The sequence below is a fragment of the Vanessa atalanta genome, chromosome 27 (assembly GCF_905147765.1).
Source record: "Vanessa atalanta chromosome 27, ilVanAtal1.2, whole genome shotgun sequence".
Lineage (NCBI taxonomy): Eukaryota > Metazoa > Arthropoda > Insecta > Lepidoptera > Nymphalidae > Vanessa > Vanessa atalanta.
The window spans coordinates 4337701-4353569 of NC_061897.1; the positions used below are offsets into that span (position 1 = coordinate 4337701).

Below are 15869 nucleotides of genomic sequence, written 5' to 3' on the forward strand. Positions count from 1 at the left end.
ATATGTCGGCGAGTAGTGAAATGTGTTTGTCAACATTCGATCGATTCTTGTTATAATTGCTTTTACAATGTTAATTGCGCCGCGATGTGAATAAAACAGCTAAATCAATTCCAATTATTCCATCTTCTTTACGCTCGTATAAAATGAATATATTTAACATATTCACACAATCAAACGAATGGTACAAATATGTAGTTGTTAAATACGTATAATTAAAAAATATTCTTAATAGTACACAGTATTGATGTTTTCTATAAAAAAGACAAAAATAACAAGTGTAAAGTTTTAGTGTTATACAAAGTGGGTTACTATTTGAAAAAGTGGCGCATTGTCGTGAACAATACCGCGGAGAAAAATCAATATTATGCAGCATCGTTGCCTAGCTGCAATTAGGTTGCACTAAATGACCTAAAATACTATAACTATCATCTCAGAATGATGTAGAATTAAGAAAATTTTAACAAGTGAAATATAATATAATTACCAAAATGATGGAAGGTATATTATCGCAGAGAGTAACACCATTATTAAAGTGTATGGTATTATTCCTCTTTATATTCACGGCCAAAGTTCTAACATCGCGACCTCACGAAGATTCTTCACACGACACAAGGAACAGTATATATCATCAAAAACCTGCCCACTATGTAAGGACCTTCACAAAATACCATCATAGGAGAACCATACAGTGGAATAATAATAATGCGCAAGATATCACGGCTTACTGGCCAGTTACACAAGACCAGCCAAAGGTAATTGGTAAAAGGAGTGTTGATATTCCAAATTCAAATGAACTGCTGGATATTGAAGATGAAAGAAGCCTGAATCAGTTGGCCTCTGCCTCTGTCAGAGGTAACATCATAGCTGGTGTTGATAAGATATCCACAGAATCTGGCAAAGATGATCAAAATAAATTATCCAATGAATTTAAGAAGTACAAACTGAAGCCAGCTGTTATTGTTACCGAGGCACCTACTATAACCGTTCCAACTATATCCTGTCTATATAAGATACATAGTGTGGCAATGAGTGTAACACCGTCTTACGATGACGAGAGAAATGCACAGTTGATGGTGGAAAATGAAATATTTGGTATGTACTAGCTTCCATAGTATTTTTGATAAATAATTATTATTTTTCTAGATGTACGGTAGGTATTACTTTAAGTCTTATACATTTACAAGTTACAGTTGAAATATCCTTTTTAAAATAGAAGCCTTTATTTAACTGCCTGTTCTAAATTGTATTGTTAACACCATCATCAAAATGTGTGAATTTTCGAAAAGGGTAAATCTGGCTTGAACTTCAGATATGTAACACATATTATATACTAGGAGTTGAAGTTAAAAGCTTGTATTAAGTTTATTTATCAAATAAAAATTGGAAAACTACCTACACATTCAACATTTTAACATATCACACTGGATGTAAATAAATATCAAGATTTAATACATCCAATCAAAATGAAAATTAAACCCTTATAATAGTCCTTAGTATCATATATATAACTCACATTCTTATACGACATATGTGTTTAAGGAGAATGGGTATCAGTTTGAGATGATGGAAGAATTTCTATCGAAAATCTTTAGTAACTCGCTAACCTTTTTCAACCTCACATTTGAGGAATAGATAAATATGTTTAATATTAAAGATTTTTAAGAAAAGAACCAGCAAATTGTACTTAAACTGTCATATAGTATGAATAATTACTGTTTTTTTAAGATTATTTTATCTATACATTGACTTTGAGAAAAAAATAAGCATATATTCTGATGACTCACTCGAGGTAAAGACAAGTAGTTCTCCTATTCAATCTATCTTTCTATGATCAATAAGAAAAAATGTGTAAAAATGTCTATCTTTCAGTTCTTTTATATTTATTTTAAATTAGTTGTTGCACTAAGCAGATTGTGCAGGTTTAATTCATAAAAAAGTAGCCTGCAGTATTCCAGCCTAAGTATATAGATAGACCTAGATCCTCCAATAAGAAGGATGTAGGGTTCAAGCTTGCTATTTTTCAAATTTCTTCAAATTCGTTTCAGAGGTTTGGCCGTGAAAGTGCAACAGACAGACAGAGTTACTTTCGCATTTATAATATTAGTAAATATGTAGTAAAATCTTTAATATAATAAAATAATTAATAACGAATAAAAACACATAATGATGTTTATAATACTATATTACACAATGTTTTAAATATTACATAATTCCAAATTTGTTGCCATAAAATGCCATCTAATACTCAAGAGTTTTGCATTGATGTGATATAACAAATATTGGATCTTTTTAATTATTTAAGAAAAATTGTGATGGCTTGTAAAAAGTTTTTATTAGGCTAAAAACAATAAATCTTTTAGTTGCATTTTTCTTTAATGGAGTATGTATTAGATAGTTCTGAGTAGGAAACTGAGCCGAGATGGCCCAGTGGCTAGAACGCGTGCATCTTAACCGATGATTTCGGGTTCAAACCCAGACAGGCACCACTGAAATTTCATGTGCTTAATTTGTGTTTATAATTCATCTCGTGCTCGGCGGTGAAGGAAAACATCATGAGGAAACCTGCATGTGTCTAATTTCAACGAAATTCTGCCAACCCGCATTGGAGCAGCGTGGTGGAATATGCTCCAAACCTTCTCCTCAAAGGGAGAGGAGGCCTTTATCCCAGCAGTGGGACATTTACGGGCTGCTAATGCAAAAAAAAATTTTAATGCTAAAGGAAACATATTTTATATACCATGAATTAAGTATAACATTGTCACTGATTAAAAATGGTACTATTTTTATTTTTTTTTAATCTGTACTAATGGTTTTGCATAAAGACGTAGAGCAACTGTCAAAAAGAATAGAGTATGATCTAGCATGAATAATAATTAAATATAATCAAATGTTTTTTATTTTCATAGATACTGGTACACTATCAGAGACGACTCTTCCAAATGGTGAAGTGGCTCAAGTTGAACAGTGCACTGATCCCAAGGCGTTTTGCTATACTCTATGGCACCAGGACAATGAGGGAAACATCACTGTAATGGGACAAGGTTTGGGTCTTTTCATTTAAGTAATTCCTGTTGACTTTACAATGATGATGTAGCCAGTTACCATTCTCAATAGAGAAAAGGAAGCAGCACAGGATATGTTATAATACCCAATTGTCTTTGGAACAGATCCACATTCCTGTAATCCGATAAGATGGCAATCAGACCTCAACAGATTGTAAAGATTTCAGGCTCACAATATAAGGTTTTACAAGATATCTGAGACCCAAGTAATTTTTATTGGTCCTATCTGGGACTTGAACACAGGTCCTCGAGATCTGCAGCCACCCACCAGACTAACGAGGCAGTAATCTATACTAACGTAAATAGATATATAATCAGCTTGTTTGAAAATGCTTGTCTAAGGATCGACCAGTCAAGTTTGAAAAATATTTTTGGAAAATAGCCGACTTTGACTTGAAATGAGGTTCTCGTTCGAATCCTGGGCCTGGATAAGTTTTCTATATTTAATTAAAATTGTAACTACTGGCACATGAGACGTAACATTCCAGTTCTCAAGGTGCACGTCACATGCACAATTCACGTGAAACGCAACGTGGAAATGAAACATTTTTTTATTGGTAAATTCATTTGTTTTCACAGGTTGTTGGCGTTCATCTCAAGCTGAAGGTTCGAATAGTTGCGACAAATGTACGAGAGTCACTGCGAGACTACCGGGTAGCAAGTTCTGCTGCTGCACAAAAAGTTTCTGCAATGCTGACTTTAGTGAGTTTTTTTTTTTTAATTTACACTAAAAATTATACATATTTTACACTTAATTATAAAAAAAATAGACGTAATATTCAGTGATATGTATATCAATTAAAATTATATACAATATAAACATATAAAAAAAATTTAGAATATTTTATAATTATATAATATAAGAAAAAAAGACTCTTAGGTTGTCTTTTTTTGTTAACGGTACCTAATTAATGTTAGCGTTGGACATTATAAATTTCAACCCTTTTTTATTAATCAGTTTGGAATCGCGGTAGAATAAACTCCAAGTCTGCTACTCAGAATGAGAGATCTTAGTCCAGTCGTGAGATTCGCTTAAAAAAAAAAAGATTACAAAGTTGAATGAACTGAATCTTCCAAAATACGGTTACTCGTTGAATTCTATTTTCAAAATTTATGCAATGAAATCTATTATATTATGTTTTAAAATGTTAAATTGTACTTTAATGCTGTTCTCGCAAACATAAATCCGTTACACTGTTAGTAACGGATTTATTTTTCTAGTGTGTAACGTCCTTGACCTAGACGACGCGGCTCTTATTCGCTAAGTACACACGAATTTTTTAAAAATTATGTTTGAAACAAGGTTTAATTGGAGGCTAATTCTACTAACGTATAACGATTTCGATACTTTTCCGAACTTCGACTATTTCTCACTTATGCGAGAAATGCTTATGCATTAAAAATAATTCGATAATCTATAGTTATATAATATAATAATATATGTTATTATGTGTGTGTCATCGTAATGTACTCGTGCGTATACTCTATGCCAACAATGCTATCTATGCCAATATTACTACTCCGCCCCTGTAAGTCACAGCGTGTTGTTATTTACTCTGTGACCTTTTCAAATAAATGGGATAATTAACGCAAAAAGATTTTTAAAAATCGATCTGATAGATCCTGAGATAAGCGCGTTCAAACAAAATCTTTAGTTTTACAACATTAGTGTAGAACGATCTCGACTAGGTCGATGACGTCACAGAGAAGTTAAAGGCCACAATTATTCCGCCACTTCCGCTCTAAAATGTGTAAATTTAAATAATGTATTTTTTTATATTTCTATTTCCTGATTCTTGACGGATTTCAAGCTCATTAAATAGTTTTGATCGTCTACGTATATATATTTTCTCCTAATACTAAAAGTAAACATATTTTTAGTAAACGAAATCATAAACAAGGAATGTGTTTTAGCTAATTTAGATATCAATATTTCAAATAGTCAGATCAACATCATGAAACGTCTCTGTTAAGGGAGTTTCAATAAATATAACAAATTGTTTTAAAACAGTTATTTAAGGAACAAGCTTAAAAAATAATTATTACGAACACATGATTTTGGAATATTTTTATGCATATATAAACGTGAATAATTTTTTTGTCAACTGTCAGTAGGGTTTCCTGTTACTTTCCTACTGCTATCTAAGGCCATTTCTCTCTCTCCGGGTGTTAAAAATACATAGCGCAGAATTACAAGTAACACGTGCAGGTAACCTCACGATGTTTTGCCCGGATGTGAAACTGAGCATCACACTGGTATGCCTAAGCGAATCCATATCGCTGCCACACCAAAGAAAAGACATAGTGGTATATCGGTAGTTATCACCCACTAAAAAGATTTTATTTCATGAGTGTGAGATGAATAAAAGTGTTTGAAACCTAGTCTAGAATCAATTTCAGCCCTCGGATCACGACATAACGGCTTGCATATATAATCACCAGTGGTCGCCCGCGGCGTCGCTCGCATTTTAGGTGATTAATTGTCATGTGTTAGGCAAAAAAGTAACCTATGTCCTTCCTTGGAGTTCAAGTTTGCTTCGTACCAATTTTCATCAAATTCCGTTCATTGGTTTGGTAGTGAAAGAGCGACAGACAGACACACAGACAGACTTTCACATTTATAATATTAGTATAGATAATATGAATATCAAATTATTCTTTACAGCTAACATCAAAGAAGAGACCGTAACTATCAAAGCGGAATCGACGATGGAAAGCGCGACACATCCGAATTATTCCAACATTGTTGCGTCCGGCATTTTAGCGCTGGTCGCAATTCTGTTGATGGCAATAGTATTCAGGAAGATGTATTGTAAGAGGATGGAGCTGGACAAGGACGATCTGAGCGAAGGAGTTGACGTTGAAAAAGGTGAGTATGTGTATGAGTTCAGGGGCGATTTTGATCGCTTTGCTGCCCAAAGCCTATGGAAGATTGTCGCATACCTACTTCCTCTAAAGCACAACAAGCAAATAAATTTTGAAGGTTCAGTTCAGTAGTTTGATCATAAAAGAGCTTCAGACAGACAGACAGAGTTACTTTCGCATTTGTAATATTAGAATAGACTATTCGGTCCTACGCGAAACTTCGCGCTTATTCTACAGATTCTTACAAATTTCGAAACCTATGATAGGTTTTGTTTTGATTTAATTTCATTTTAAACTGACGACGTCTTTTTTTATACAGTCTTAGCGCCCACTCTATCCGGCCAGTAACTTTTTCCCCCTCTTTAACTTTCTGCACATCTACGACTAAAGCTCCATAAACCGTAAACGATCTTTTATGTGCAGCTAACCCATAATCACTGGGATAGAATCGGCTTACGCTATTAATATATAAGATAATATATAATTTAATGTTATTTCTTATATTGAGAAGATACATAACAGGTATGAAATAATTCTACATAATTTATAATTGTATGTTCTCAGGCGATATAATGGGAAGCGGTCCAGACGCTCTGGCAACGGGATTACTGTGTGTTGATAATCTCACCCTGATCGAACATATCGGTGAGTTTGATTAATTAACATCCAAATCAACGTGTTATATGTAAAGGTTTTTATGTAAAAATAGACCTTATGTTAATAGTGTTATGGTAGCAATTGTTTTTTGATGTCCTTGGATGTTGGTACATTGTGTTACAAGTCTTTGATTATTGTAAGTTGTAAATCGTACCCCGATCGAAGATATAGGTGACTGATTGATTTATAAACACAATGGGTTTCTACCAATGTTTTTTTGTGATTCAGGTAGGGGGTATGGAATGGTAAGTGGTCACCACCGCCATAAATATTAACCATACCTTACATCACCAATGCGCTACCTTGGGAACTAAGATCTTATGTCCCTTGTACCTGTAGTTACACGGGCTCATTCACCCTTCTAACGGGAACACAGCAATACTGAGTACTGTTTTGCAGTAGAATATCTGATGAGTGGGTGATACCTACCTAGATGACCTTGCACAAAGCACTACCTACCACTACCTACAAGTAACTTTTAAGTTTAAATAACTGAAATAACAGACTTTATATAAAAAGTTTTAAAGTAACAATTGTTTTAGTGGATTTGAAATGGTTTGTTCGGGGACAGATAGCAAAATAGTCTTTAAACCTATAGATTTAAAGTAGGAATTTCTTTGGATAAATCTTGGTGGTTTATTAAGGGAATCACACATTGATACTCAGACTCTATTGAAGAATTAAAACTAGCGTCTAAAGATTTTAAAATTACATGGAGCCAGATGCTTTTTATCTTATATATTAAAACAATTAGAGGGTGGTTTGAGATTAAAATACAAATATACAAGTTGTCTTTCTTGGAGAACGATTTAAGAATAACCACTTTGTCATAATTCCACACTAGATGGCGTTGAAACCCGTCAACCTCTATATCGTTCAATCGACCTCAACTATTAATACTCCTTTTTTATTTACATTTCCGTTTCTAAGTAGGCATAGTTAAAGTATAATTTGTCCAACAGGTCAGGGTAAGTTCGGGTCAGTGTGGCGCGGCAGCCTGGCGGGCGCGCCCGTCGCCGTCAAACTGTACTCCGCGCCCTCCGCCTGGCACAAGGAGGCCTCGGTCTACGCCGTGCCTCACCTGGCCCATCCCAACATACTTCGTTACTACGGTATACATAACCTCTCTCACAAACAGCCTTTATTTTTTGTTAAAATGATCATTTCAGCGATCAGAACGAATATTATACAAAGAAACTTTTTAGAATACAGATAATAATCATGTAAATGAATAAATTAATCTATTAGGAATCCCTATTCATTTCGCACTTAATGAAAAATAGCCCCTACTGCGTGGTAATAATGTCTCAAATATATTGAGATGTATAATGTAACGTGAGACCGGAACCTGTGTTGACGCGCGTCCCGCGGCGCAGGCAGCGACAGCCGCGCGTCGCTGACGGAGGCGGGCGGGCGCTCGCAGCTGGTGGTGCTGGAGCTGTGCCAGGAGTCGCTGCGGCGCCGCCTGCAGCGCGAGCCGCTGTCGTGGCGCGAGTTCGCCGGCCTCGCGCACGGGCTCGCCGCCGCGCTCGCGCACCTGCACGCCCCCGGTACGCACTCGCACGCGTACACGCGTACGCTGACGTCACCTCGTCGCCACGCGTCCACGCACACTAATACACACACCCACGTAAACTAAACGATCCCGCAATTGTATGTGTTCAATGAGATTTGCATGTGGCTTGGCCACATTGTGCACTCCCAACAGTATTTGATTAATATATTTATGATGTAACATTATTCCAGTCGTCGACGTTCAACATTCGAAGTCAAGTATTGTTTATTTGTCTCTTATCCTCTTGTGGTTGGAATTGGTTATACGTGTCTTCTGTCTCTCACACACACACATACGTAATCATAACTTATATATACTGATGTATCATCACCGGTTAAGTATTTTCATTCGATTTTAACGAATTCAATTCATCCAGGAGCAACGAAGCCTTGTATAGTACATCGTGACGTCAACAGCGGCAACGTACTCGTGGCGCCTGACGGCACCGCCCGCCTGGCCGATCTGGGACTAGCTCAGCCGTTGCTGCCTAGACGGGATCATTCTACACCTAGTCGGATAACTGAGGTAATCGAAACAACTTACAATTGGATGGAAAAGTTGATTATGAGAATTGTAATAAGTTTAAAGCCAAGGTAAATTCCAGAGGGAGACATGGTAAGCCTGAGGCTGAGATGTTCTTAAGTCCTTCTGGTTAGGTTACACCCGCTCTAAACATATTCTACCGTCAAACAGCAATACTTAATATTGTTAATATTGTGTTTCGGTTTGAAAGGTCAGTGAGCCAGTATAAATACGGGTACAAGGGACAACATCTTTGTTATCAAAGTTAGTAGCATATTGTCGATGTATAGAAGTGTTATGTCATCTCTCCAATATTTGCGAGCGCTGGTGAGTAATGGAATCGGGGCGCCCGCAGGCGGGCACGCTGCGCTACCTGGCGCCCGAGGCGCTGGAGGGCGCGCTGGACCTGAGCGGCGCGCGCGCGGCGCTGTGCGCGGTGGACGTGTTCGCGCTGGCGCTCGTGCTGTGGGAGATGCTGTGGCGCTGCGGGGGGGCGCACCCCGCGCGCGCGCCGCCCTACGCGCCGCCCTACCACTCGCACGGCCTGCCGCCGCGCCCCACGCTGGCGCAGATGCAGGTATACTAATACTCTGCCCACCAGCAACCTTTGGAGAAGTTGGCGACATATAACATAACATAACATAAGCAGCCCGTAAATGTCCCACTGCTGGGATAAAGGCCTCCTCTCCCTTTGAGGAGAAGGTTTGGAGCATATTCCACCACGCTGCTCCAATGCGAGTTGGCGGAATACACATGTGGCTGAATTTCGTTGAAATTAGACACATGCAGGTTTCCTCACGATGTTTTCCTTCACCGCCGAGCACGAGATGAATTATAAACACAAATTAAGCACATGAAATTTCAGTGGTGCCTGCCCGGGTTTGAACCCGAAATCATCGGGTAAGATGCACGCGTTCTAACCACTGGGCCATCTCGGCTCCTGGCGACATATGCCTTCCTGAAATAAAATATTCATTTAAACTGCAAAAAATACCCCCATATCATACTTGTTAATTGAGAAGTTGCTAAAGTTATCGCTTCTACTTTTCTTAGACGCTGGTATCCCGGAACAAAGCACGGCCACCGCTTCCCAAGGGTCCGGTTCCAGAGTGGCGAGCTTTGAAGATAGCTTCGGACACGTGTGACGAGTGCTGGGACCACGACGCTGAAGCGAGGTGATTGATAATTTACATAATTTATGTTAGACTAGCAATACTATTACTACTATTACTATTTTATATATGTTTTATGATTACAGTGATGCACCCACCATGTAACCATGTAAAATCGATTTACAAATGGATTAAATATGTTTTCAATGTCGCGATACACACACACCGTCTTCACCGCGCGCCAATCTATATATTTCATTTTCCCGCGCTTTTGTGATGTGTCAATCGAGATGACAGATGCATAAATATACAGATAATATATATTATATTTATACACTACATCATGTATATATAAACTACATCTTCTATTAATATAAAAAATGGTACCTCTTTATTGTTATAAGTATAGCCAGACTGAGTAATCAGTTCTCTAATTTTATTTTAATAATTCGATAAATAATCCTGAAGTGTACTAATGTATTTTTACAGATTAACAGCAGTGTGTGTCGAAGAACGAATGGCAGAACTTAAAATGATGCTGCAAGTTCAAGGACCTGTGATACACGATAATAACTTACACCCCCACCCCCCTGGTAAGTTCTTTGATGAATTTGACTAACATTCTCTAAGACTGACCCTTGTTTGTATTATATTAAACAATTATTAATTACTTATAGCATCTACGGAACCTCCTACAGCGTCACCGTTGGAAACCGATAAGAACTCGAATTGTACAGTTCGCAACGGTGACGTCACCACGCCCCTCTTATACCCCGACCCACACATAGGTAGAAACGCCTGCATCGAACGTAATACAAACACAAACATGACGCAGACGCACACAGTCGAACTTATACATAAAAGCCTCAAAGATATAACTACTACGGAACCGAGACAGCCGAATATCGAAGAGAATTGTCTATCCGTAGCGAGAGTGTCTCACAACAGGGTGCAGACTCGAGAAAATTCGGACAGGTTTAACGAAATCAGATCCTACCAGCGACCATTGGACTATGTCCAAAACGATGTGAGCTCTCACGATATCGACAGAGGTCCCAAAGAGACAAATCTTCTCCAGGATCACAAAGAGAAACCTAAATGGGGTATACGGAAATTTTTCGAGAAGAAACTGACTAAGCCGAAAGAAACCGAGGTCAAGTTAGACACGAGTAATGCAATACAAAACGCCAAAGTTAGAACGTCAGTGGTCGAAAAACCGAGCAATATAACCTTCGACAGACCCACGAACCTAGTACTCAGTGACGACAGGGCCTACAACTTCGAAGGTCCCTGTACGTTATCACCTCCAAACAAAACTCTGTCGCCAACAATGATCATGGAATCTGAGATGAATACAGATAAAATGTTCAAAGAGCTACCATCCCGTGACGAAAGCGATAGGAATCAAATTTTTGCAGTGATAGTACCAAAAGTGAAACCAGCTGATTTACATTACAGCAAAACCTCGAAGGGTAGCTCTGAGAGCTTAAAGCGATCGGTTCGAACGTCCATGTCGTCTCAGAGCATTTTTAAAGCTGGCAACTCGGAATCCGAGGATTCGACGATAAAGAAACGTTTGAGTTGCGATAATAGAATCATTACGAATTCGAACAGCGGACGATCTTCTAGAGCGAGTATTAACTTAGAACTTCAATATATCGACAACAATCAACACGAGAATTTCAATCCAGAAAGTCCGTTCGATTTGAATTCGGATTGTTCGAGTAGTGAAGACGAACACTTAATGCTACTATCTGAAAACGGAGGTTCTAAAATAACAATGCAAGCTATACCACGGATCGTCAACGATGACAAGAAGAAACAGAACGACGTCTTGAAAGAGGCGAGTCAAGGAAAAACCGACTTTGGTTTCAATAAATATCACAATAAATACGCGAACTTCGACAACGAATTCAGCGATCCGAATGATAAAGAGAATCTCGTAAACGGCTACAGCGGAGACAATCCAGTTTACTTGGCAGCTCTGAACGGAGAAATAGACGCTGCAGATCTAAAACTAATACCTTCCAGCAGCTCTGATCCAGAAAAGTGTCCAAAATCACCGAAGCCATCGTTGAAATCGTTATCTATAAAACGGCAACACTCGCTAGAGCAAGTGAGCGACATATTCTCTTCTTCCAGCGATGTAAACTTGCAAAATCCGGCTGGAAGGGTCAAAACGCCCGGCGACTTGCCCGTAGCAGTCAGAAGAGCTAGAAGGGACAGAGCCTTACAAAAGGGCAGAGCTAGTGAATGTAATAGATTGAGTTTGTACGACGATCGAATGATGTTCGGTAACAGTTTGTGAATCTAATATCAATGGTACAGTTATTATTGTGATATTATTAACTTCGAATAGCATTTCTGAAGCGGTTGATTTCGTCGTAAAGAAAAACCTAGAGTTAGCTATTTATAATAAGCGCAATCTAATTTGAGCAGTCGGGTTGATCGGTAATTCGATGCGAGTTGTGCTATATGTTGTGAGATATTTATACATATATAGCAACATAAATGTGCACGGAAGTTATGGCAAGAGATATACGTTATGGTGTGCGGTTCAATTCACGTAAACAATCCAAGCCCTTAATTTCTAAGGCTTTATTCACACAGCAGTTCGTTTCACACGGTTATACGATAACATACATTATGTTATTTTACGAACGAGTTCACTCAATAGTATTCCAGATCCAGTAAAAAATATCATTTCGACGAAATGTACAGCGTTCCATTTTGAAGGAATTCTGTGAGAATTTTGTAATTTTTATAGCCAATGTCGCATATAACATTCTAACGTTTGATGTTTAGTTTTTCGGTTTCGATAAGTTTCAACTTTCTTACGGAATGCTTCTACTGGTTTCAAAAGGGCGTAATCCGTTGAAAACGATCTCGTAAATATGGATCTTCTGTGTGAATGTGCACACAGATATTAGTCAGGAAAGGTTGCGCAGATATCGTTTTTAGCAACAACAGTATGCAAGTGTATCTCTATGGTTAGAGATACAATTTCTTTCAAGTAAACCATCGATACGAAATTTCTTAGTTTTCTTAGCGACTGTACATGGACGAACTTCTCGAAGAGCCGACCAACTCAGACTACGCGTATTAATATAAATAAACGTATAATTATTCCTTTTTATAATATTAAGTATTTTAAAATCGGACCTATACTGTAGTTTTGTATTCTTAATTTAAAATTTAAAAAAAAAAAGAAGTTTTTTACAAAATGGTCCATTAGGAAGTTTTTGAACAAACAATCGTTTGATTTTTATTCAGTAATATTACCGAATATATATTAAATTTAAATGTAATTGCTCATGTAAATGTCTGAAACATAAAGACTTTTCTTGGTGATTCTTTTTACGGAACTCAACCGCGAACTTCCATCTTCATGTGTCATTTGCACTGCATTTATAATTGTGTAGACTAGGCTTTATAGTTTTCGTCTTCGCTTCATTATTTATAGCGAATCGTTACTTGTATTTCCATAGACACATAGAGTGGATATAACTGCTTAAAAAATGTTGGACTGATTTTGTTTTAGGGGCACTGTTAAAAATTCTGTCTTTTTCTCAAAAATGTCAAATCAATTTTGATAGAAAGAGATAGTTATTTTTTTATAACTAACACCCGTAAAAAATCTTTATAAGTAAGGCTGTAAATGTGCAGATTTGCAATGTCATTTTTTCTTACTAATTAAAAAATATATATGTTGCGTAAACGTAGGAGGCGTTTTTAATATTCATTCTATTTGTCTATGGTCTATAACTTATGTAGTTTTAGATTTGTCACAGATTAATAATAAGGGAGATAAAACTTAGAAGGTAAAGTGTTATCTCACGTGAAAAAAATATCGTGTTGAAATTAAATAATTTTACTATTCACTACAATAAATTCAAGTTTGGCTTCACTTTTATCTATAATATAAATAGATTGGAAACTGTTGTCTGTTAAATTATCTTTTTAAAATTTTAATAATCAAATATTAAAACGTACTACAGTATTTATATGGCAACTTTGTTTAAGTATAACTAAATAACTAATAATCCAATCAAATTCACAATATATGATACATTTTTATTATAGTTTAAAACTAAATGGTTAATTTTTTTTTTTTTGGTAGCCGTCAGACCACTAAAATGCCAATACAGTGGACTCCCCGTAATCCTGGCTAACCCGGCACCCCTGTAATCCGACATGTCTTTTATTATTGAATATTTTTTTGACAACGCTATTCGCCGCCACTATTGTGCTCGACGCGTTTCTTGTTTTGATTCGGATCGCTTATTTTGAATTTGATTACATGGTATAGTAGATTGGTAGGAAGTACGATTGGTACTTCAGAGTATAACGTATAATCTTATCATTGGATATGTAATTTGTCGGATTACAAGGTACTCTTTTGTAAGTCCGGGGTTTTAGGCAGTTCTCTATAATCCGACAAATTCGATAGTCCGACACTGCCCTGCAAAACGTTTGCGGACAATATACTTTTTAAAATCGTACAATACTATTATAATGTACACAACAGCGGCTTTAGGTCTGAACGATTGCGGATATTAAATCCAACGTATAATCATCAACTTTAACTTATAATTAAAAACTTTGCCGCTTAAAGCTAATACAATTATCCGATTTCCCAAGATAGCTGAAAATTTACATGAACCTTAATTATACCATTATAATGAACCTGTGAAAATCCCCCATCGATCCAACCTGTGCAAAAAATTTTATACAAGGTGGTAGTTGCAGATTTTTTTTTTGACAATTTAGGCAATCATTTAGTTTTAGAATAAAAAAGTTCAAACAATAATTATAGACCATGCAAGTATTGTCTGGACAAAAATCTTTTAATAAAAAAATGCCGCTAATATGTCATAATGTTGTATTTTTACGTTATCGATTTTGCATCATATATAAATTACGCAAAATCGATAATTAATTAAAAATATCTCATACGTAGCAACATTTTAGTGTTCTGACGGTACTGTTACTACCATTCCTAATTAATTTCATTTTCATCATAATATTAATTGAACACAACTATACGTAATAATTTATACCTATTTGTAAAAAAAATTAAGGTTATGTTATTATTTGCACAGATACGTAAAAGTATATCTATAGTTCTAATTATATTCAAAGATAATAATATTTGTACGAAAAATAAACAATAATAATAATAAACTTCACTCGCGTAAAGAATGTACAATTTAATTTATACAAATAAGATTGTTATTTTTTTTTTAATATTGTGCACCTAAATGATTAATAATTTTGATATTTGCGTTTATTTTATATATGACAGGTGAAACTAGTCTTAATATATGTGGTCATTGCTATGATATATATCTTTAAAAAAAAACAAAGACTCATTCAACTGACGATCAATAAATATTAAAATACTCGCGATAAAATATAAAATGACAGGTTCGTTTCTAATGGCGGCTACTCACTGAACAATTTAAATTAAAAAAATATTAAAGTGAAATAGATGTTATTAAAAAGAAACAATAAAATAACGTAATTATTATAATTCGGTATCGTTAATTCAACTTTTTTTTATTGTATTGTCTTGGCTTGTGTTGCAAACGTAATAAAAATTCTATCGCCCACCGCCAAAGAATTGTACTATACTTAACATACAGGAATAACTATAGTCGATACGTATAAAATCTTAATGAGTTCACAGAGTTAGAAATAAATGTCCTATTCGATATTATAAGATATATTTGGAAAATGAATCTAATCAAAATATGCTTACTTCAAGCATCGCAAGTTCTTACAAAAACTATAAAATATTTTACAAGATTAAAGTAAACTTTATTACTATTGGTTTAAATAGTTATAATTTCCTCTGTGCATAGAGAGCTCAGTGCTCATCTCGGCTGTCAACAATTCTACCCCCAAATATTTGTAATCTGTATTGAGTTTTATATAAAAGGCATTTTTAAATTTGTGATCTCATATTTAATACATTTAGCAATTTCATTTATAGATTCCTCAATAAAGATCTGTTTTATACGTAATATTGTATTGTATACCGTACGCGTTCTCCGTAATGTTTATAATAGAAGTGCCTACATCAAAATAAGTGAA

The 15869-nt window shown here is 36.0% G+C and overlaps 1 protein-coding gene across 2 annotated transcripts; it reads left to right on the plus strand.

The window, feature by feature from the left end:
• The first annotated feature begins 33 nt into the window (after positions 1–33).
• Positions 34–12930, plus strand: LOC125074285 (probable serine/threonine-protein kinase DDB_G0278901). Of its 2 annotated transcripts, XM_047685578.1 has the most exons (12): positions 34–1092; positions 2907–3041; positions 3642–3764; positions 5728–5931; positions 6492–6572; positions 7547–7696; positions 7961–8134; positions 8516–8664; positions 9017–9238; positions 9715–9836; positions 10263–10366; positions 10451–12929. In XM_047685578.1, the coding sequence occupies exons 1-12, from the start codon at positions 489–491 to the stop codon at positions 12079–12081; spliced, it is 3699 nt and encodes a 1232-aa protein (XP_047541534.1). In that variant the 5' UTR covers positions 34–488; the 3' UTR covers positions 12082–12929. The 2 variants fall into 2 exon arrangements, with proteins under 2 accessions (XP_047541534.1, XP_047541535.1); XM_047685579.1 differs by lacking the exon at positions 7961–8134 and having other exon boundaries at positions 10451–12930.
• The last annotated feature ends 2939 nt before the right edge of the window (positions 12931–15869 follow it).